The following is a 22,037-nucleotide window of genomic DNA, read 5'->3' on the forward strand; positions in this document are numbered from 1 at the left end:
ACAAATAAAAAATGAAATGGAATCCTCAGACCAACCATGAATGAATCCCAATAAACATAGAGTCGATGTGGCTCAATTTATCAATGACTCAATCTAAGGAACTCGGTATTAATATGCAGCATTGATGTGATAAGCTAAACACATGTTAGAATAGTCTTTGAGATTAGCCCTGCCCTTTAGTTCCCTTATCACGTCTTTAGGGATTGTGTCGAGGTCACATGAAATATATACAAGAACCTTAGCCAGTTTATCCTGCTCTATAGGATCCCTTTTCTCGCCTTCACTTTTCCTAGTTGAGGTACTCTCTTCGTCTTGTTCCTTATTAGAACCCTCATCATCGTTAGAATCTTCACCGCCAGAAAACTCTAGCTTCTGAACAGGAATAAGATTTTGATATTGAAACGTAGCTGAGAGCAATATGATCTCAAGAGAAAAAAGGTAAGATGGAGACCCTTCAAGAGAAGAAGTAATCTCAGCAATAGTTGATCGATAAAGAATGGAAGTGACAACGAGAGCATCTATAGGTGGAAAAGTAGAAGTAGAAGAAAACTAATGAGACTGGACCCTAGAAGGAAAAACAACTAAAGATGAAAAAAGGTCAACCATAGAAGACAGACTAACCTGATAGATAGGGAAAAGAGGTGGATTCTATAACTCAAAATCTATCTGAGCACACAACTTTTTTATGTTTAGGACCAATTCTCCTTTTGGCCTAGCATTGTCATCATTTCATTGCTGCCCTTCTTTAGACATCGGGTTGAACTAAAAAGCTATTTTTTAACAATCATGACCTTCGATAACTAAAGGTATTAGGTCATCATCATTTTACTCGAGCTGACCACCCTTAGGTTCCACCCTGAAACTTTCGACGTCTCCAGAACTAAAACTAAAAGACATAATTGAAAGTATATACTGAAGAAAGCGAATAAAACATATGATAAAAAGAATAACTTTAGAGTTGAAAAGCATTTGAAGTCAAAAAACTTTAATCGGATAGTGAGCAAAGAAAGCAAAAAGGTAGAAAATGAAAGCCCTAACGGCCCTTTATATAGCCATACCTTAGATTAAATGAACGACACAAACTACACCAAGTGTCAGAACAAATATGGGAAGACTTCTTTTTGTCTTCCCTTTTTAGATTTTCCCACTTAAACTACCTCTCTCCTCATTTAATGTCATTAGACCGGCCAAATCGGATAGACCTTAAGTCAGACTAGCCAATTGGACAGCTCTTCGAGATAGATCGAATGCCTGATTTGTTGTCAGAGTTCAAAACAGAAATTCAAATCCAAACTCTTGAAATAAAACACAAGTCTCACGTCGACCAGATAAACTCCAACATTAATCTCATATCATCCCAAATAATTGACACTTCAATGACTCTTAAGTCAACTATGTACTCAACCTAAGAGATTCGTGCTAGATTAGACCCCCATAAGGTCAGACCATGACTTAAAGCTAATTGTCTCCCAATGTTAACCTCCACTATAATGTTGGCTACAAAGAATCAAATTTCATGTCATCCCCCTTTGTTTATTTGGCCTGTGCAGAATGTGTTGACCGCACACCCAGCAGTTTGACATTTAGACTGTTTGATGAAGGGACAGATTAATAGGAGCATTTGGTGGTCAAAAAGGTACAATGATCTTTTTCCTTATTAAAAGCCTTCAGTAAACAGCTAAGGATATTTCTGACATTTATGCTGACCTGATATGTTAGATTGACCTAACGTATTCAATGCCACATCAATTCGATTATGTTTTTATTGTCTCCTGATGGTCCCTTATCCTTACCTATAAATACAAATGTCCAGGCATAATTAAGGTAAATTCAATCTACTTTTAATTTTTTTTATTATTTTCCTTTCGACTTCACTCATTCTAACTTATCCGTGAGAGTGCAAACACAAGGAACAACCTTTGTCTTTGCCTTTAACCATTCTTCTCTATACATTTTCAGAAACAAAAAATTCATATTTTGTCAAATGCGGTTTAGAACGATTAATTCTATATATTTTATGTTACATATTTTTTAAAAGTATTACTATTGTTACTCCCCAGCGTACGAAACGTGAGTTTACACCTATGGCAAGTAAGATGATGCTATATCAACTCTTAAAATTTTGCTCTTAAAGGTCTCTCTCTCTCTCTCTCTCTCTCTCTCTCTCTCTCTCTCTCTCTCTCTCTCTCTCTATATATATATATATATATATATATATATATATATATATATATATATGTGTGTGTGTGTGTGTGTGTTTATCTCTTTGGTTTGATTTGCTTTTCCATTTTCTTAGATTCTTCGATTGCAATTGCTTTGATTGTTATGAGGATATTAAATTCTCCAATTCTGCATCTGAAGCTCTGAACTAGTTCATTCGGCCAAAAGTTATTGTTGTTCAAGACAGCTAAAACATAGTAGTACTGAAATCTCCAACTTCGAAAACAAGCTGCCGTATGATTTTAGAGTTTCTTAAGATGTATTGGCAGCTATTGCTAGTGTGCAAATCATGGGTGGTTAAGTAAATCAGAGTTTGTGATCATTTGTTCTCCATCCTCCTAGCTGAACCACTAGTTCTGGAATGCCGCCCTTCCTATGTTGCTGCTTAACAATTAGTTCTCCGCTAAAAATTAAAACTAAATTGCAACACTTGATGTCATTTTAAGGCATGCCGGATTTTGGTTTGAATAGGCTTGCTATGATTAACTGCCAGAAAAATGGTTAGACGGACAGATGCGCCATGTTGGAACAGGGTCTATATTAATCCTTCAAACATTGAACGATGCAAGCAAAAGTCGATAGAGCGATGAAACAATCGTGTTTAGTTCCAGTTTTCTAAGAAACTTGCCCGTATGAACCAGGTGCATTAACATGGAATTGTGTTTTGGATTGCTCTCCAGATAATACACTATATTTCCCCAAATTGCCCATGTATTTCACCTCATTGTTTTACAATCCAATCTGTCTGCGTTTATATTGTCAATTGACATGATTTTACTTAAACCATTTCTCAATTTTGTGATTGTATTCTCATGCAAATCCACTAATACTGCTTAGAAGTAGCAAAATCAAGAACATCAGATGAGCTATTTCGAGCACTACAGCCAAAGAGGCCAGGCCATCAACAACAACAAAAACATACAGATGAACTATAAGTATGTTATTACCATCTAATTATAGATGATATTAGTTTACAAAAATTCTAAATTATTCTCTCTATGTAGTACACATTTTCCTTTATCATCACCATCAAAATCATAATATAGAGCAGAGCGTAAAAGATACTAACCCGTTACGCAAAATATATTTTTCTTCACCCCAACAATCAAATATCACCACCGAAATCGCCAATCCCTCATCACTACTAAGAATGACAAATGAAGCAAAGCAAAGCCAAAAAAAAAAAAAAAAAGATTTTGAGGAAAACCCATTTGAACCAACCTTATCAATCATCCAACTGTTGAAGCTCAGCCTTCAACTGCTGAATCTTGAGTCCCATTGAACGCTGCAAAACCGCCTTTTGGGACTCTGATAGCTTTCCCAACAGCCTTTCGAACATGTCCAAAACCTCTTTAACAGCAGCACGAGCACATTCTGCTTCCTCGTTGAAATAAACAGTCTCTTTTGACTCCGTTGCCATCTCTATCTCCTCCCTTGCCTCTGCAAACTTGAGGTTGATCGAGTCAACCTCCTTGTTCACATCTAACTCGGATGCTGACTCAGTACTGTACTCTCTCAGCTTTTGGTAAACTGGGTGTTGAGTTGGAGAGGTTTTGAAGATTGGGTATTGAAAAAGGTTGGATTTTGAGTGGAAAAAAGCGAGTTTTGAAGATGGGACTGAGTTGGGAACGAGTTGAGTCGGAATCGGCCAAAGCGAGACGAGAAATGGGTAAGTAGATTTTAGAGGTAATTGAAAAGGTTGCCTCAAAAGGAATTTGTATAGGGAAATTTGTGAAAAATAAGGCATTTTTGGATTTCTCTTGTTCAATTTTAGTTCAACACAGGTGAAGAAGAAGAAGAAGAAAAATGGGTGTACTGGAACTCAGGAAAAATTGCGAATTCCCAATATTTTGAGAGGTGAAAATTGAGGCCTAGGCATGGTAGTTTTGGACGCTTAGGACCAATGAGAATGTTAAATAGGCCCATATATTTGAAGGTAAAAGGCTTTTTTCGAGGGTCAAAAGACATTAGGGACAATGAAAATCAAATGACGGTTTACAGATTACCACTTGGTTAGTAAATTTTTTTGAACTATTTATAGTCTTCTTTCTTTTAAAAACTTACAAGATAAACCTTTGTGCTTATGAGCAACCTTGCTTGGTTCTTATAGTCGTCCATTAGGCATTTGGGACATGTTCAACTGTTGTCGGTAGAAGCCTGTTTCCATAAACCAAACCATTAAGTCAATTCAGGTTAAACCAAAAAACGCCAACTCATCAAAAGTTTTGATTGCAGAAACCAGTGAAGGTCAATGTTCACCTAAACCACATAACCAGTCAAATTCTAACAAATCCTTGAACTTCAACGACCCCATTTATAATATAGCAACACAAAGAGGTTATATAAACTTCCTCACCATTTCCCAAAAAACTCACCCCCAGTCTCAGGTTTCTCATGGCTCGCCAACTTCTCTTCGTACCAGCATCACCACTTAGCGCATCTCAAGCAGGCCTCGCTGTAGTTACACTTATTCTATGTGCTTTTGCAGTGATCAAGTGTGCTTCCCACACCCGCAAATTGCGTCGTCAATGGAGAGCTTGCTATGAATTTTTTGATGATGAAGATCCTGTCATAGAAATAAACCATGAAGTCATGACCTCGGAAGTTAATGGCTATCAACCTAAGGGAGATGTGGACACAAGCATGTTCAGCCGTGAACAACCAGTTTGGCAGAAGAACATACTCATGGGAGAGAAATGTCGGCTGCCCGATTTCTCTGGGGTCATAATATATGATTCTGAAGGCAACATTATTACCCCTTCCAAAACCCCTCACCCTCTACTCACCTGGAAATGATTAAAGAAAGAAGTTGAGGTTCAAGAGGAGTGTCGACTACAACTTTTAACTGCTGCTCTTATTTCCAGGCTGGCTTTACAACATTTAGATGTATCTATAACAGGATAATGACAATAAAGTAAAATCATCAGAATACCCTGTAAGAACAAGCCTTCTGGAATATTTAAGCCAATCCGATAATGAATTCCATACATTGCATTAGATTTAGTTCTACTTCAATTATTGTAAATTATGGCACACGGTCAGAGTGGATGAAAATCAATGCCAATATAGAAAAATAATGATTACATATCCTTTCCCATGTATGAATTTTCTCCACAGCAAGTTAATATAATTCCCCCCTTGCCACAAGGCTATATGGCATCCTCAGCTAACCCTTAAAGGTGCATTGTGGAAAGACAATCTAGATGTCTTACAACAGTTCTAGGTGGTAGATAAGAGAGACCTGCATTTAGTGGAAATCTTTTTTTCGTTTTCATTAATGATACTTACATGTTAAAAAGTCATTTGCAAAACCCAGAAACTTGATCACAATCAACAAGGCCTAAATGATTCTCTCTTGCTCAAGGAAGCTCGACCCAACAACATTCAGTTTCCTGCCTCTAGAACTCACACCAATGGATCTGTTTTTCCTTCCTGATGAAGATGCTTTTGCAGTCTTCAAAATTTGACACCTTAAATATTTGCTTTGAAGGTTTTGCTGGAGTAGGTAATTTTACTGATTTCACAATGGAGGGTTTTTTTTCCCTGATGCGTGGGCAGACACAACTTTAGTCTTGTTTTTTCTGATTTGACACATTAAACAGTTCAGCATTCTTCCCCTTCTGCTGAGTTATCCGAGCCCTTGCAATATCCATTTGGACATTATCAGCTGTAAGAGATTCCAAACTCTCTTTTTTTTTCTTATTGCCTTCCCGATCCTTTCTGCTAACGGTAGATCCTTTTAGCCACCAAATTTGTTACTTTCCGTGAAGACACAAGATTTTGAGATTTATATTTGCTTAGAAACACAGTCCTCTACCACTTAAAAAATGAAAAACCAAAACGGGCACAAATGTAAAGAATTTCCAAACCTGATAAAAATAACCTCTGCATCTAAGTGGAGAAAAGAAGATAGGATATTAGATGCAAAAATGTCATAGTAAGATTCATGTTGTCAAACTGATTATCTCTTGTCCACGTAAAGATGCAGTAACATAAGTAACATACAAAATGGTTTTTTCATTTTCCTTTTCTTAGGGAAAAAAGGGGCTCAATGAACAAATTGATCTCCAAGGGGAAAGTAGAAACAGTTTATTGATAACAATACCATGGTTGTTTGGGATGGGCACATAACCAAAAATTTCCTTGGAAATTTCCATATAATACACTTAAACTTTTGGTTGAAAGAATAAATATTATGATTGGTGAAGTTGATAAAGCATATCTATGGATTTGATTGTGCAGCATCTGGAACTCACATTCATGGTGCATCTTAATACAAGTTAAAAGGAAAATGACACTTTCTTTATTTAAGGGAATAGAAATAAAACAAGTGATGCAGAGACTTGAAATGAAATGTTCACTGACCTTTTGCACCCATAGGTGCAGTTCTTCCGTTGTGACGAAGGTAGTCAATCTAAAAGGCCAAAGAAAAGTTAGACCAAATAGAATTAAAGAAAAGGGGCATAAAAGCAAAGGGGTTAAGGTTGGAGAGAAAAGCAAGCTAAGATTATACCAATTTGACCAAAGATATAATGCTCACAGAGTAGTCAAACATGGTAACATGATTAACATCCAAGTCCAGTCCCCTAGCAACCAAGTCTGTGCAAACCAATGTTGGATAGTCTTCATCATCACTCTTGAACTTATTCAGGCTGTTTTTACAAGAAAAACAGTTGGACGACCTATTTTGGAGAAACATACATGCATATGTGCATTATATCCTTGCACTAGATCTACCATGTACATCTAGTAATATCTCACTTTTGTTCTGTAGGCACCTCACCATGGTAATTGACATTAGAGATGATTTTTGCCGAGAAAATGATCCACAGCACTGCTAGAGTTTAATGTATTACAGAACACCATCACTCTGTTTCCTTAGCTAAACTTTGCTCAAGAACCTGTCAACACATCAAAACTAAACCTATGCAAGTTACTGCACTTATTCAGAATGCTTATATTACAAACTAGATCACTTTAACTGTTAACTTAAATCAATCTGACATCTCAAACTCTGCTTATAAAATTAATGTTTATTGGAGAAAACACTTCACTAGTTTTGTCAAAATTCTAATCAAACTATTTTTCAGAGAGCATGCAGCTGACTCGTTAAATTCCCAAGATCCTGCCCATGGGGAAAAAAATGAAGGTAGGAGCCCTCATAGATTTTACCAACCACAATGTAGAGGTTGACCAAAGATTTAGAATACAAACAAAAGGTAGACAGGTTAAGTTATGAAGCAACTTCAAGGTGACAGATTTTCCAAATCTTAGGTATTATTTTTAGCCATCGGGGAATCTCAGGGAACAAATATTAGGCAGTGGCATTTTCTTCTTCTACCTACCCAGTGCAAGCATAAACTGTCTACAGCACATTCATATTAGGGAAAATTACACTGTACCCCCTTCTATGATGCAGATCCTTTTTTTAAAGCATTGCCATCCAATCTAAAGCCAATAGGAAATTAAGTCCAGAGGTCCAAGCCGATTGTAAGGTCACTACAAAGTATAAACCTAATCAATGTAGGATAGCACTACTTAACATAGCTCACATGTAGGCCAACAACAAGTACAATAGGCTTACCATGTGCTTAATGCAACAAACAAGTGGGCTCTGCTACCATATTAAAGCATGGTGTCCAATTAAAACCACTTGGGTATGGTTGAAAAGGCCCAACCTGAATCTAAAGGCCAGTACAAACTACAACATAACTGACGTGGGATATAATGCCACTTAACACTCCTATTAAATGATTTTAATACAGTTGTTAATCTATAGAAGTCCTCCTTGATGTCAAAACTACATTAGGATATATTTAAAACAGTTCTGTAGAAACAAAATTGTAAAAAGAATCATAATCAAAAGTATTGACTTGGAACTACATATTTTTAAGGACCGTCATTTAAAAATGAAAAGTTGAAGTTCTACCAAATGCAACATATTACCTAGGAGATGCCTTTTGTGCAACAATTTCATATGTTTATTACTATTAACTAGAGATTTTTGAAAAGCATAATAATATGGTCCTCTTATTTTGAATAATACTATAATATACTCTTCTTGAGATTTTCTGCAGGAAATTGTGAAACATTGATGACAAAACCACCATTCTTTTATTCCTCAAAAATAACAAACTAAAAGTGAATGAAAAAAAAACCACAGAAGAGGACCTGCAGTAATGCTTCCAGCTTGTTTTCAGAACCTGAAAGTTTGATGAAATCATGCCGAGCAGATGCTATTTTCTTGTGCAGTGTTGATGTTCGTAGATGCTCTATTCCTTGAAATTCCTCATCAATCAGTTTCTGCACAGCCAGAAATTTTTCACAAATATTAAAATTTGAAATTCTCATTAGACCAAAGCAAAAACCACTAAAAAGCATGTTACTATAAACCTAAATACCTAAGAAGTAACATTGCACCTAAATTTTGTCTCAAGTGTTAATAAGAAAGCAGAAAGATAACAAGTACACCCTTAAAATTTATAACAGCCTGCAGAAAGATTTTTGGCATCTTCTTCTACAAACCCACCTAAAACATAATCGAGTCAAAAGTTTCAAATCTAGATCTCTGGAAATGTTCTAACTAATAGTTGGCCTTCAATGTGCACCAACATTAAATTCTTTAAAAAGGCTCAATGTCAAAAACCAATATCACATATTTAATCTAAAATCTAATGCCCTGAACAAACAAGAATCACAAAAACCACATCTATAATAATTACCCAAGCAATAAAAAAGGAATTTCTTCATTTCAACATCCCAATATCTAGATCCCAGTAAAGGGAAATGGACTAACCGTAAATACTATGAAGGTAAATGATGATGTATAGTGAGCCAAAACAAAAACTTAGTTTCAACAATAGCACATAGCATAAGAATGAATGTACAACACAATAATTATCTGTCATCCTTGCAGTCACTAGAATAGTTTGAAATCCTTGGCCATTGTTTAATGCACGATTTTTTCCTGGACCAGGAAACTTGCAAATGTCAGGACCAAAGCCACGGTCAAACATGGTGTCTGCCTCATCCAAAACCTACAAAATGATTAGAAGCATACGAGTGCATTGATCATAAAGTTCTTCGCAAATTTCAAGACTAAGGAGAAAACGTGCTTATTTAGGGTAGAAGGACATTGGAGACTAGTCTATAAAATATGTAAATTCAAATATATATACTAGCACATTTACCAAGTATTTGATGTCACCATAAATCATATTCCCATCCCCAATATGTTGAAGAACCCTGCCAGGGGTCCCAACTACCATGTCAATTGGGTTATTCGAAAAATCCTCTTGTGGTCTCAACTGGCGTCCACCACTGACCATAGAGGACTGAAATCTTGCATGATGGCTAATAGACTTAGCCACACGAAAAACCTAAAAAGCCCATTAATGTTAATCTATATTGCCAAAGTCTACAAAGATTGAATAAAGTCTGAAGGCCAAATAGCAGAGCAAGTAACCAAAACCTGCTCAGATTGATCTCTTGTGGGGCAAAGAACAACTGCTCTAAAACGCCTGGGCTTTGCTAGCATACCTAACATTGCCTCGTCCGCCTCAGCAACTGCAAGATAAGCATATAAAAGCAAATTGCCTTTAAATTCTTAGAACTTCCAGTACCAACATAATCCACATGAAATTGGTTTCAATGCTTTCTGAGCATGTCAATAAGTAAAATCAAATCTTTACTGATCAAATGTTGAAATTTTCCAATCAACCACAAACTAAGATGGATTTGAACTGATATAAGTAAGGCATAGAACGCTCAGAAACCAAAATCACAATTCCATGCCTGTGGGTGCAAAACTGCAAATGAATATTCAATGTCTCAAATTTTCAATTCATCCACAAGGCATAATGAGATAAACACCCAAAACCGAATCCAATCAAGGGAACATCTGAAAGGGGGAAATATAAGAAAAATGCAACTTTCAATCACCAAACACAATAATTAAAAGGGAAAAAAAGAATGAAATGAACCTGAACAAAAAAGCCAACATACAAGGCAAAACCTCCTTTAAAAAAAATCCAAAATTTATTCCAAAGAACAATGAAGAGATAACTAGACCTGAACAAGTAGCAACATATAAGCAAGACTCTTGCCAGAGCCAGTATGAGAACCCAAAACCACACTTCTCTCTTCCAAAACAGAAGGAATCCCAATACACTGAATCTCAGTTGGAACTTCAATCCCCATCTCTCTAACAGCACCCATCAATTCTTCACTCAAACCCAGCTCCTCAAAGCTTTCGACCATGCCTTTTTCTTCTTCCTTCTCACTCTCTTTACCAAAAACAGCCCGCTTTTCTCGAGGTTTAGAGCGAAATGGGGATTTAATAGTCTTTAAGGTGTCTCATTCTAAGCCTTTCAAGCAGCATGGTGTGTTTCAACTCGTCAGGTTCGATGGCGATGGGGGTTGGGGCAGTAAAAAAAGGCTTAAACCGTGGTAAAACCCTAGAGGGTTTAGGGAGTCTGAGAAATGGGTAGCGAGAGAAATGATTGGTTGAGAAGATAGATACAGAGAGAGAAGGGAGAGTTTTTGATGTTCCTCCCATCATGTTCTCTAGGCAGTTTGTTTTTGTGGGTTTTGCATTTTTATCAGGACTTTGGATTTGTTTGCTGCTTTAGCTTTTGGCTAGCAAGAGACGGTGAGATGATGATGTTCGTATCCTTTCGCCGTTGTGGCAAGAATGTGATGATTGACGAAGTCCCAAATGGATCAGGTTTTTAAGCCCATCCTGGAAGACAAGTTGCTCCTGAAATGGGTTTAAGACTTACTTCACTCGTAAACAAGTATTTGAATCCAAGTAACCATTTTCCTTGTTTAGAAAGCAAGGGCTTTTCGCTTTAGGTGGAACTTTTCTTTGTCACGAGCTCTGTTTCGAGAGAAAAACATGCATTAGGCAGGCACACTAATAATCTCTACCGATTGAGCCAGGCTGGGTTGGTCAGAAAGGCAATAGCAGTACACATTTTGAGCCTTTTGAAACAAAATTTCAGATACAGGATTCATCTTCACCCGGATTAGGCAACTAAAACGCAAGGGAATAATTTATATATTGGTGCACAAAGTAATTGATGATTCCATTCCAGCCAGAGCACTCCCTCAGGCCTCAACCTGGGAGAAAACCAGTGCTATCATTTCTCATTTGATCAGCACAGGACTTTGAAAAGACTTTTTCTTGCGATTGAACAGTGTCCGGGCACTGGCACCAGGATAGAGAAAACGAGTAACGAGAAAAAACAGCAGCATTCAGGATCATGCCTGACTACACCCCTTGCGCATGACACTTTTGCCGCACAATTAGAGCTCCAATGTCCAGGATCAAACAACATAGATACAACATACAAGTGAGAACTCTCCAGCCGTTGGGCTTTAATAATTCAGAAGAGAAACATTGGTCTAAACCAAAAGAAAAACAAATGCAGTCCTACATCACAAAATAAACTCCAAAATTAAAAGATGTCACTTGTGCAATAAAAAAAAATCATCGTAGAATTAATTACAATTATTTATAATAATTCAAAAGATATCAAGCAGTGCACCCGTCTAGCAACAATCAAGTTGCCCGGTACCATCCCCCCGTAAATGGAACAAAGTTTTCCAGTAACTAAGAAAAAAAAAAAAAGAAAGAAATATTAAGAAGTACAGCAGCTCTTCAAGACGAATCAAAGATCAGCTAACTGTGCATACGGGTCAGGACTTGCTCCTTCAGAGCATGGTAAGGCCCGTAACCAATGACATAAATCATGATGAATTAAGGGAATCCATTGCTTCAGCAATTTTTATCTTCAAAGCATCCACAGACTCAGTAAGGCCAAATACCTCTTGATGATCCATCTCCAGCAACATTGCAGCCAACTTTCCAGCATTATTTTGTTCAAGATGCTCCATAAGAGGAGTTAACTGTTTTCCGAACATCTGTAATTTTGGACAAAAAAAATTATTCAGAACAGATGTGCAGTTCATAATACAGATAATTTGAAACTTCAAGCATGGTCTAAAGCCTTGTAAATGAATTATCAGTTCGCTAAGACAATAAAACTGTAGAACTCCAAGCAAATCATCCTACCTTTGTTATTGTTGAAGTGACTAGAACAGTTTGAAGTCCAAAGTCTTTGGCTTTTGATGCACGTTTCTTTAGATGGCTGAGGATCTTGTATATTTCAGAACCAAAGCCATGATCGAACATAGAGTCCATCTCATCCAACACCTATCCAGAGATTTGGTCATCAGTAAATATGCAAGATATTGAATGTCATTAAGAACCAGATTATCCTACTACTCTTAGAAATCAGAATCCTAACACATAAATTGCAGCATACTTAAAAGTTTCTTGTGTGGTTGTGTACTTAAAATTAATATACCTTAAATGTAAGAAAACTTTAGGATACTTACCAAGTATTTGATGTCATCTAGAATGACACTTCCCTCCTCAATGTACTGAATAGTCTCACTGGGAGTTGCAACAAGCATGCCAATTGAGTCATTTGGCAAATTCTTGGAGGTTCTTGACTTGCCGCAACCACTTTCCAAGGCAGACTTCAACTTCGCATGATAACTGATGAACCTTGCTACTTGAAAACCCTGCATGATCATCTTGATTTAATTGCAAATTTCCACCGGTGAGAAAAATGAGATTTGCATGAGTGCAAATCTAATTCAGACAATCTTTCATGTGGGTGTAAAAACAATAGAATCATTGGAATAGACACATAAAAAACTTTACATACAAGATGCGAGGTTGTCAGATTGGTACAAGTGGAGAAAAAAAGGATGGAACTTAAAAACATTTCTTTCTTCAGATATCCATTTTCCTGGAGAAAAATAAAAAGATATCTCCACAAAGTGGCATCTTGACCCCACCAAGAATGAGAATAACAAATTCTAAGAAATTAAAAAAAAAAAAGATTTATTCCAAGAATATTATATTGAAAAAATACAAAGGTGGTGTGAGCGACCTGGTCACATAGTTCGTCTGAGGTGCATAACACCATAGCTCGGGGATGCTTTGGCTTCACACTTATCAATGCCTCATCCTGTCTCAGAAGCTGTTCAACGAAATGTAAGTATTTCCTTTTAACCTTTATTACAAACATTCGGTTACTGTTATCTCAATATAAGTTAATTACTTTTTATTATGCATATAAAAAAGGGCACATTTCTAATGTTTAATTTATGGAGCGAGGTATGAGACGGTAGATATTGCAACACAACAAAGCACATTTCATGAATTGAAAGGAAGGAAATCAATGATTCAAAACAGTGTCGATATACCAATATCACAACCCTCACCATCCTCAGCATAGACAAAAGTTAGTGACAAACTTAAATCAATTAAAAAGAAAGAATCTGGAAATAAATGGAGGACTTGGAAGTAGAAGCTTGCAGCACGGCAAACAGTTGTTTGAACTTTAATTTCGAAGCACAAGATATAATTTTAGCTCTTGTTTGCTTAAATAATTACTTTTAGTAGCTTCAGTTGCAAAGTACAACTTTCAAAACAAAAAAAAAAATGGCATTTTGTAAAGATTTTACACACAAAACCCTCAGTTCAGCTAGTATGCTGACAAAATTGAGTCTCGAGCAGCAAAGCAAACATCAAGTACTAAAGTTGAACAACTTTCAGAAAGCTAAAGCAAATCAAATACATGCTTTTCCTTTTCAATCTTTTCTATATCATGGACAAGGGAAAAAAACATATAACTAGACCTAAAAGACATTATATATTATACGAAAAGAAAGGTGTACCTGAATAAGAGGCAACAAGTAAGCCAAAGTCCTTCCAGACCCAGACTCAGAACTCAAGACAACGCTTTTCCCATCCAACAAAGTTGGGATCCCAACACACTGAATTTCAGAAGGAACCCATATTCCCATCTCACTCAAAGCCCCAATTATCTCAGCTTTCAAACCCAGTTCTTGGAAACTAGAAACAAACTTTGTAGCACCACTTTTGTTATTCTCAAAACCAACTTGATGCCTTTCTCTTTCCTTTTCAACAGCAGTCGAAGCAGGTTTTGAAGTTGATGATTGCTGTTGTTTAGTATTAGAATCCGAGTTGCTTTTCACGAAACCTTTGAGCTGTCTTTGTCTGAACTTCTCAAGAATGAGGGAGTCCCTCTTGGATTTTTGTGACGAAGATTGTTCTGTTTCTGTTTTTGTGACAGCCTTAGCGGTGGAAGAAGAGAGAGGCCTAATTGATGGAAAGGGCTTGCTGGGTGTCAAAGGTTTGGTTGAAGAAAGAAGTTTTGAGGAGAAAGCAACACCGCTTGGGAAAAGTGATTTGCTTGTTCTTTTCATGGTCTTTGCTGTCTGTTTTCGTTTCTGGTTTCTATGTCACATTTGTTAAGGTTTGGTTATGGAACAGCCGACAGCGGCAAATAATAAGTCAATAGGGGATGGAGTCTGGACTGGAGAGCGGAGTCGATTTTTGACCGGTTTAAGGATTTTATAACAGTGCAGAATATCAGGACCGTTTGGCTTTAAAGGCCTGAACCCAGTGGAGATTTAACTCTTGAACCACGTCAAGATGATGCTTTTGTATAGCTACAGCAGAAGCCTTTACAAATTGAAGGATACCATATGAGCAATTTCCTATTGGTGGGCTCATTTGCTTTTTTTTTTTTTTTCTGGTTTTTAACAAGTTAAACCAGAAATATCAGTCGCATGACCAGTTTACAATCTGCATTCTGCATCCTGGTTTCAGGATTGGAATCATTTGTTTTGTTCGGCAGGAGTGAATTCTGCCCTCACCTTTTTTGTAGGATTTTAAGTTTTTAACCATGTTCAATGATACGAGCTTCAGAAACCATCTTCCAAGCCAAAGTACCCTTATCGGGAACAAAGTGGACCTGTCACCTTGCCAAGACATTTCCAACCAAAACTAACTCAACTCAACCTTTCTCTATTGTATTAACTCATTTACAACAGATAGAAGTTGAGACAAATCAAAACCTCTCTGTCTCCCTCCCTTCTAACGGGTGCATCAATGGCTGCATTGCACGGGGAATAAACATTTACATTGTCATGTTTGCTAATCAGGAGGAGAGTTCAGTTTATAAATTAAATTCACCGTAAGCATCATTTCCAATGTGTGCAAATTTTACTTTTATATATATATATATATATATATATATATATTGTGTGAAGAAATCAAGATATAAATTGGCAAAGATACTATATAAGTGAAGAACAAGTACATTTTTGTTCTTCCTACAAATATTTTTCTTTGGTTACAATCACTTAGGCTTTTAAAGCAAGTAATGCAAATCTATACCCCAAACTAATAACAATTGTTTACAAGTATAAAAGTTCAACATTAATATGGGGCTGCTTCTTGAATCCTATGACCTGAATTGTTCATCTACTAAAAACGCTGGAGATGAATCAAATCACTTGTAGTGTTCGGGCTTCAAGACACCAACATAAGGCAAGTTCCTATATAGTTCAGCAAAGTCCATACCATAACCTACAACGAAATAATCTGGACACTGCCAAAAACATAACATAGAAAGAAAAACATTATGATGTCTCATGTCACTGGGCATAAAATTCAATAAAAATATAATTAAAAAATTGCAATGCACAAATTACTTAGCAAACCACGCATGCCAGCTTTAAAGAAAAATCCTTAAGCATACTGGCTAAAATGACCATGTAACCTAGAGTATATAGATGACAAATATCGAAAATACAAATACCAGGAAAACAAAAGGGAATTTTTTTCAACCAGGTGCTTTACATTTCCAATGCAATAAAATGACAAATGCTTCATTTCCATGAACTAACTATGATGAATATTGTACCAATAGTTGAAATTTAGAAAATTATGGCGTTAAATTTGAAAAAGAAAAGCTAATTTAATCAGTAAAAATTTGAAAGTATGATATTAATAATTGCAACATCAAAAGCTCCAAAGATTTTAGTCTAAAACAAGGTGTTCTCCGAACAGTAATGAAAAAAAAATTACAAGCAATAAGTTTCTCCCATAAATGATCATATATTCTGGAAAAAAAGGAGTGCATTTCGCTAAAAGCAATTATTAAGATACAACAATACCACATATTTGCCCACATGTGTGCACAGAGAATGGGATACACTTACCTCAAATCCTTTGTAGAACTTTCCATCACCAACTAGCTTGATATGAACCTTCCGTCTAGCTGGTTTGTCAAGAAAAGCACAAACTGATACAGCAGATGCTCCTTTTGATTCCAAGTGTGCAATGAGAGAGGATAAAGTGCACCCTGTATCAACAATATCCTCAACCTAAGACAATAACATGGACTCTATTAGTGAATTTGGTCCTATATGCTCTGATCATAACAATCTTTAAGGCTTTGATTGATTATTACTTTTGCTCATGAGTTTTTTGTTATTTAGCTTTTACTTCCTCAAAAGTTGCCAAAAAGCATAATAATTCATTAAAAATAAGGGTAAATTACACCATTAGTCACTCAACTATAATCATATTTTTTAAATGGTCACTAAACTATTAAATTCTACAATTTGTTTGGCCAGTTATTAAATTCTTCAACTTAGTCACTAAAGTTTGAGTTAGTATTTTTTTGTCACCCAACCGTTAGTCTCTAACGACATGCTGAGGCGAAAATAACACGTCAATTGTCAAGTGCCTTGTGGCATTACCACGCCTGCAAAATTTATTTTTTCCTAAATTTATAATGCTATGTTAGCAATGCCACATGACAAATCAGATAGTATTGCCACGCCATTAGGGACTAACAGCAAGGTGACAAAAAAAAAAAAAAAACACTTACTCAAACTTTTTGTGAATAAATAAAAAATTTTAATAATTAGGTGAACATTTTAAAAACACGTTCATAGTTGAGTGACCAATGTTGTATTTTACCATAAAAATAAACAAACACTAAAATGCAATAATAAGTCCAATATAATTTATTTAAAATTAAAATGATGCATTTTGATGCCCAAAAGATTACCTTTTAAACTTTTAATTCTTCAAAAATATTATTTTTGGAAAACTTTATAGTTATTCAAAAATATTATTTGAGGGACCTAATCATATAAACCCACTTCTTATGCATTTTATCAATAAAAAAGAAAAAGCAACTAGCAAAAATAACAACCAAAGGCTACCTTAAACTAAATTTGGTTATTGCTTTTGCAATTTCATAAAAGTTACACATTTAATTCTTAATTCTTCAATGACATTGTTCGCTTTTTATCCAAAAACTTTTTTTTTTTTGGCTTTTGATAACAAGTTGGAAAGAAAACAATAAGTAATAACTATATTAATTCCTTTTTTTTAAAAAAAAAAAAGGAGAACATGAAAGAAAAAGGGTAATAGGGATTACCAAAATGACGTGTTTGCCCTTAACATCGAACTTCAAGTCAAAGGAAATGGTTGGAGCTCCATTAGAGAGAGTACCAGATCCATAAGATTGAGCCCGAACCAAGTCAACCGAGATGGGGAGTTGGATTCCCCTGACAAGATCGGCCAAGAACAAGAAAGCGCCGGTGGCGACTCCTACAATCAGAGGAGGGTCGGGCGCTGCCTGGAAATCATGGGTAATTTGAGAAGCGATCTGGGCCACTCGGTCCAGGATCTGGTCTTGGGTCCAAAGGACCTTCTCTATGTGAGAGTCTAGAGACATGGAGATGACTTTTTTTTTTTTTCTCTCTGTTTCGTTTGTTAGGGTTTCAGCTTTCAGGCTTGTTTTCTAAAGAAAATGATAAGAAAGCGCAGGAAAAGAAAATGTTGTACTGTGGATATAAACAAGTTGAGTTAACTTGCGTTTGGTTTGAAAAATATTCGATTTTATCTCTTTCGAGTTTGAGCTCAATCTCAAATCATTAGAATATTTCATTACCTTAATTGAAGTTTTATTTTTTAAATTATTTAAATAAATAATAAAATTTTAATATCTATATCTATATCTATAATTTTATTAAATTTAAATATATGCATTAAATAAGATTCATAATTAAAATTGGAACCTTAATTTTTCTAATAAAATAAAACTTGATCTTAAAAACTAAATTAAAGAATTAACATAATATAGTTTTAAAATATATTTAAAAATAATTAATATAAAAAGGATGCATTTTTTAATTTTATTTATGAAATTTAAGAATTCTATGGAATGTGTGAATTATGAAATAATAATCCTTACAAAAAATGTTTTTTTTTTAAACTACCGAAACGTAGGAAGCCCATTTAGTAGCAGGGAGAAATGTTTTGGCACTTCACACAACAAAGTGTTTAAGAAACAAATACTGGGCCTTCCCCTCAATAGTTTGCGCGCCAAAAGGCGAAAGCTCAAAATATGAAACATCCCGCCCTTATCCCACATCTCCCCCTTAATCAACGACATCCCAGGAACACAAAAACTGAGTCATAGAGAAGAGAAAGAAAAACACCGAAGACCCAAAAAATGCCTACCACAATTTTTGTCGCCCTCCAATGCTGCCAATGCTCCACAATGCAGGCATATTAATTCTTCTACTTTCTCTTTACATATTTGTTTTATTATTATTATTATTATTAATTTTGGATTTGGTTTAAGCAGGTGAAGCAGCGGAAGAAGAGCAGCAACAAGTGGACCTGCGTTGTTTGTAATCAGAAGCAATCAGTGCTTAAGGTCTTTGCTCAGGGTCCCATGGCTAAAGACCTCCGTAAGTTCGTCCAGTCTTTCAATATGTCCCCCAAATTCACCGATCAAAACCAACCCTCTGATCCTACGTTGGAGTATGATAATAATTCTGAAGATGATGATGGTGGTGATCCGAAGAATCAGAGGAAGAGGCGCACCGATTGGACTGAGTATCTTGACCTGGAGGATCATCATCACCACAGATTAGTTTTACAGGAAGAGGAACAAGGTCACATCTACTTTGAAAAATTCACTATACTGCCATTAATACTACCATATTTATTTATTTATTTGTTTGTTTATGGCGTAGGGGATGATTTGAAGCCAAAGATTGTGACAGAGTTGCCGCCAAAGGAGCAGCTCAAGAGACCCAAATTGAGGAACTATGAGATTGGGGAAGGTGGTAATCATCAACTTTATAAACCAGTTTTCTCAAAGAGAAATAGCAGAAAGGATACTATGCTCATTTCACGACGTAATAAGATTACTCTTCCCTTGTTGCCAGAGTTACATTGCTTTTAAGATTATTGACAGCAACCAGAAAATTTTCCTTTTTAATTTCAGATGAGAAGCCAATGGGGCAGCAGCCATCAATGGGTGAAATGGACACAAGTGCTTCAAAATGGAGTGACATTTCAATTGGAATAAGTGAAAAGTCCATGAGGGATTGCAAGCCAGCAACAGCTAAAGGGAATTCCAAGTGGGAGGATTACATGACCGAAGATGAGGGTGAGAGTTTCAGACTTTGCACTGGTCGGAGAAACTTTGCAGATCATATGAACAAATGGGGTGATGCTGTTTTGGAGACAGAATCAAAATGTCAAATGGTAGAAGATGATATCCACCCTGATTTCATGTGAATGCTGGGGTTCGAATTTCAATCGAGACCTATTGTAAACAGAAATAGACGAGCTTAATCTTAATCAAATTCTACAATTTCGCCTTTAGCATTTCATATTATCTACTTTTATAGTGAAATCTGAAAGTAAAACAGACAACAAGACAAATGAAAACATGAAGAAGCATCTAGCAAAATAAAACCAAAAACTGCTATCCAGGAAAGCCTTATGAATGCTATGGTAGCAAGGATGGTAATGTGTGATTATGGGTGCTTATGTAGTTGTGCTAAAAATTAATCAGATCAAAACGGAACCTAGCTTCTGTCTGCTGCTACTCATGGATGTCATCATGTTAGGCTTTCCCTGGATTTATAGTTTGGAAACATGCAGCAGTCATGCTAACCAAAAGTTTAGAACAAAAGGTAATTCATTTGGATAAATAATGGGATTAAAATAAATGTTCTGATGTGTGTTTAAGTGTAAAAGTAAGGTGGAGGTGAAGTGAATTATAATAACAATACTACTAGAAAAAATAGTTTTAGCAACGCTTAATATTGTTGCTAAATGGCCATTTGTCGTTTTTAAAAATTTTTTGTAATGAAAAAAAGTTATTGTAAGGTAATTGCACGTATCTTTGTTGTTGTTAAAAGTTTACAAACAATTTTCATCATCTCAAAAGTCATTTTAAAAAATGTATTTTGCAACTACTTTTTATAGTTAGAAAATAAATTATATTTAAATGACTTAATATGATTGTCAAAACTTTTATTTAGCAACCACATAACAATATTATTTTGGTTGCCTAAATTTTATTTTTTTTTGCAACGGAACATTTTTTGTTGTGAATTGCATTTGCAACAATTATTTTGTATTTACAATAATTAATTTAAAAATGACAAAAATTGTTGCCAAAAGTTTTTATAAAACAACAATTTTGTTGTTTTTATTTATTTTTGCAACAACTTAAGAATATTTAAAAACCAATATTAATGTTGCAAATAATCTTTTTCCAACAATATTTGTGTTGTTACAAATAGTAAATAAATATTTAATAACAACTTTATCAATTTTAGAAATGACCATTATTGTTGCAAAAAAGTCCATGCATAACAAAATTCATCTTGTTTACCAACCAAAATTCTTGATGCAAATATTTTTTTTTACAACAATCTTTATACCGTTTCTAATAGTTAATAAAGATTTCGAAATAACATTATTTATTTTAAAAACAATTAATATCCTTACTAAAAAAACATTGCATAACTACATTGTCTCATTGCATAATACAATACCTATACCAATGAAGCTTGGAAATCAGCAAATGTAAAAGAATACAAAATTGGGGATACACAATTACTAAATAAAATTTGCTAAATTACTCTTTGATGTCCCTTCCTTGGTCACAAAGGGAAAAGGCATAGTGTACAATATCCCATCTTTTTCAAAGATGTGGCAACCTTATTCCCGTAATTTGCTATTCTTATAAACTTTTTTTTCATATAGCTTGAGCTGCAAGCAATTAAATCACAGAATTGAGACAAACAATATGCATTTACTATCTCTTAAAGTTTCTCTAAGGGAAATGCATACTTCTGCGGAAAATGATTCAAATGTTGCTTTTTCAGAATCTTGTTTATCCCATGGGATTTTTTTACCATCAATAGCAAGATCTGAAATTGTGTCATAAGCTTCTAAAGGTTGTGCTTCCTTTTTCTCAATGTTGTCATGCGTCACTCACCACTCATATGCCTTTCTCCCTGAAATGTTTCATACATTATCATTGAACTAAGACTGTAAACATCTAAAACTTTGCCAATGTCATTATTAAGCTAATTTCTATCTCAAAAACTTTAGAAACTAATTATGTTTAAACGTAAAAACTAGCAGTAGAAAGTCAAGCCAATACAAACATTCACTATAGACAAGCCTTACAAGTCAAAATTTTTGTGTTATACGCAAGCCAATTATTTATAAGAGATAGCCATTTCAATCTTGAAAAAGTTATATCCATACTCACATTGCTTTTATTAGTTTGGATGAGCCACCGAGCTCTTTTTTAGCAAGTTACACCTACTAATGTTAATGTAAAAGTTTTTATCAAGCAACAAACAAAAAAACTTAGAGCATTACAAGTCTGAGACTTTGCAAGGCAGGAAACAATTACCAATGACGGAGCTAGAGACCTTCCCTTAATGTTTTTCTATATTTGATTTTCAGTATTGCTGCATTAGAAGAGTTGCACATTCAATCAAAGAAAAAATATGAAGATCAACAATAGTAAAATTGTTTCATGTACATGTGTGCGAGTAAGACAACCCATCAAAGAAATCATTAGGTA

At 35.3% G+C, this 22,037-nt stretch overlaps 5 protein-coding genes and 1 pseudogene across 7 annotated transcripts; 2 read left to right on the plus strand and 4 right to left on the minus strand.

Moving 5' to 3' along the window:
* Positions 1–3,068: 3,068 nt before the first annotated feature.
* Positions 3,069–4,735, minus strand: LOC111312201 (embryogenesis-like protein pseudogene; annotated as a pseudogene). Its single transcript, XR_016343615.1, has 2 exons — positions 4,596–4,735; positions 3,069–4,377 (listed from the first exon to the last, which is right to left on the minus strand). The product of XR_016343615.1 is annotated as an embryogenesis-like protein pseudogene (transcript).
* Positions 4,607–8,085, plus strand: LOC149520506 (nucleolar protein). Its single transcript, XM_089763818.1, has one exon. The coding sequence runs from the start codon at positions 4,615–4,617 to the stop codon at positions 5,014–5,016; it is 402 nt and encodes a 133-aa protein (XP_089619944.1). The 5' UTR covers positions 4,607–4,614; the 3' UTR covers positions 5,017–8,085.
* On the minus strand, positions 7,004–11,549 carry LOC111312202 (DEAD-box ATP-dependent RNA helicase 39-like). The gene is made up of 6 exons (XM_089763805.1): positions 10,291–11,549; positions 9,692–9,786; positions 9,411–9,599; positions 9,111–9,257; positions 8,392–8,523; positions 7,004–7,138 (listed from the first exon to the last, which is right to left on the minus strand). Exons 2-6 carry the CDS (start codon positions 9,764–9,766, stop codon positions 7,133–7,135), a joined length of 549 nt encoding a protein of 182 aa, XP_089619931.1. The 5' UTR covers positions 9,767–9,786; positions 10,291–11,549; the 3' UTR covers positions 7,004–7,132.
* Positions 11,550–11,666: 117 nt separating this feature from the next.
* Positions 11,667–15,217, minus strand: LOC111312198 (DEAD-box ATP-dependent RNA helicase 39-like). The gene is made up of 5 exons (XM_022912256.2): positions 13,975–15,217; positions 13,185–13,274; positions 12,622–12,810; positions 12,296–12,436; positions 11,667–12,144 (listed from the first exon to the last, which is right to left on the minus strand). Exons 1-5 carry the CDS (start codon positions 14,524–14,526, stop codon positions 11,971–11,973), a joined length of 1,146 nt encoding a protein of 381 aa, XP_022767991.2. The 5' UTR covers positions 14,527–15,217; the 3' UTR covers positions 11,667–11,970.
* Positions 15,218–15,386: 169 nt separating this feature from the next.
* HGPT (Hypoxanthine-guanine phosphoribosyltransferase) lies at positions 15,387–18,043 on the minus strand. Its single transcript, XM_022912258.2, has 3 exons — positions 17,562–18,043; positions 16,330–16,494; positions 15,387–15,716 (listed from the first exon to the last, which is right to left on the minus strand). The coding sequence occupies exons 1-3, from the start codon at positions 17,859–17,861 to the stop codon at positions 15,618–15,620; spliced, it is 564 nt and encodes a 187-aa protein (XP_022767993.1). The 5' UTR covers positions 17,862–18,043; the 3' UTR covers positions 15,387–15,617.
* A 396-nt stretch (positions 18,044–18,439) lies between these two features.
* On the plus strand, positions 18,440–19,796 carry LOC111310727 (uncharacterized). 2 transcript variants are annotated; one of them, XM_089763065.1, is made up of 3 exons: positions 18,440–18,695; positions 18,777–19,335; positions 19,395–19,796. In XM_089763065.1, exons 1-3 carry the CDS (start codon positions 18,642–18,644, stop codon positions 19,718–19,720), a joined length of 939 nt encoding a protein of 312 aa, XP_089619191.1. In that variant the 5' UTR covers positions 18,440–18,641; the 3' UTR covers positions 19,721–19,796. The 2 variants fall into 2 exon arrangements, with proteins under 2 accessions (XP_089619191.1, XP_022765883.1); XM_022910148.2 differs by having other exon boundaries at positions 19,425–19,796.
* Positions 19,797–22,037: the final 2,241 nt, after the last annotated feature.

This window comes from Durio zibethinus, chromosome 1 (genome assembly GCF_047325235.1).
Source record: "Durio zibethinus cultivar Kanyao isolate XHJ-2024 chromosome 1, ASM4732523v1, whole genome shotgun sequence".
NCBI lineage: Eukaryota > Viridiplantae > Streptophyta > Magnoliopsida > Malvales > Malvaceae > Durio > Durio zibethinus.

Excerpts from the sequence above, each read along its gene's own strand:
- LOC111312202 (XM_089763805.1), bottom strand. The coding sequence starts at position 9,766 with ATGTTAGGTATGCTAGCAAAGCCCAGGCGTTTTAGAGCAGTTGTTCTT. Across the intron at positions 9,600-9,691 it reads CAAGAGATCAATCTGAGCAG|GTTTTTCGTGTGGCTAAGTC; the intron begins GTTTTGGTTACT and ends TGGGCTTTTTAG. Across the intron at positions 8,524-9,110 it reads GGATGACAGATAATTATTGT|AAACTGATTGATGAGGAATT; the intron begins GTTGTACATTCA and ends CTGGCTGTGCAG.
- LOC149520506 (XM_089763818.1), top strand. The coding sequence starts at position 4,615 with ATGGCTCGCCAACTTCTCTTCGTACCAGCATCACCACTTAGCGCATCT.
- LOC111312198 (XM_022912256.2), bottom strand. The coding sequence starts at position 14,526 with ATGAAAAGAACAAGCAAATCACTTTTCCCAAGCGGTGTTGCTTTCTCC. Across the intron at positions 12,811-13,184 it reads CAGACGAACTATGTGACCAG|GGTTTTCAAGTAGCAAGGTT; the intron begins GTCGCTCACACC and ends ATGATCATGCAG. Across the intron at positions 12,437-12,621 it reads TAGATGACATCAAATACTTG|GTGTTGGATGAGATGGACTC; the intron begins GTAAGTATCCTA and ends ATCTCTGGATAG.
- LOC111310727 (XM_089763065.1), top strand. The coding sequence starts at position 18,642 with ATGCCTACCACAATTTTTGTCGCCCTCCAATGCTGCCAATGCTCCACA. Across the intron at positions 18,696-18,776 it reads GCCAATGCTCCACAATGCAG|GTGAAGCAGCGGAAGAAGAG; the intron begins GCATATTAATTC and ends TGGTTTAAGCAG. Across the intron at positions 19,336-19,394 it reads TACTATGCTCATTTCACGAC|CAACCAGAAAATTTTCCTTT; the intron begins GTAATAAGATTA and ends GATTATTGACAG.
- HGPT (XM_022912258.2), bottom strand. The coding sequence starts at position 17,861 with ATGTCTCTAGACTCTCACATAGAGAAGGTCCTTTGGACCCAAGACCAG. Across the intron at positions 16,495-17,561 it reads AGGGCAAACACGTCATTTTG|GTTGAGGATATTGTTGATAC; the intron begins GTAATCCCTATT and ends TTATTGTCTTAG. Across the intron at positions 15,717-16,329 it reads AGTTCTACAAAGGATTTGAG|TGTCCAGATTATTTCGTTGT; the intron begins GTAAGTGTATCC and ends TGTTTTTGGCAG.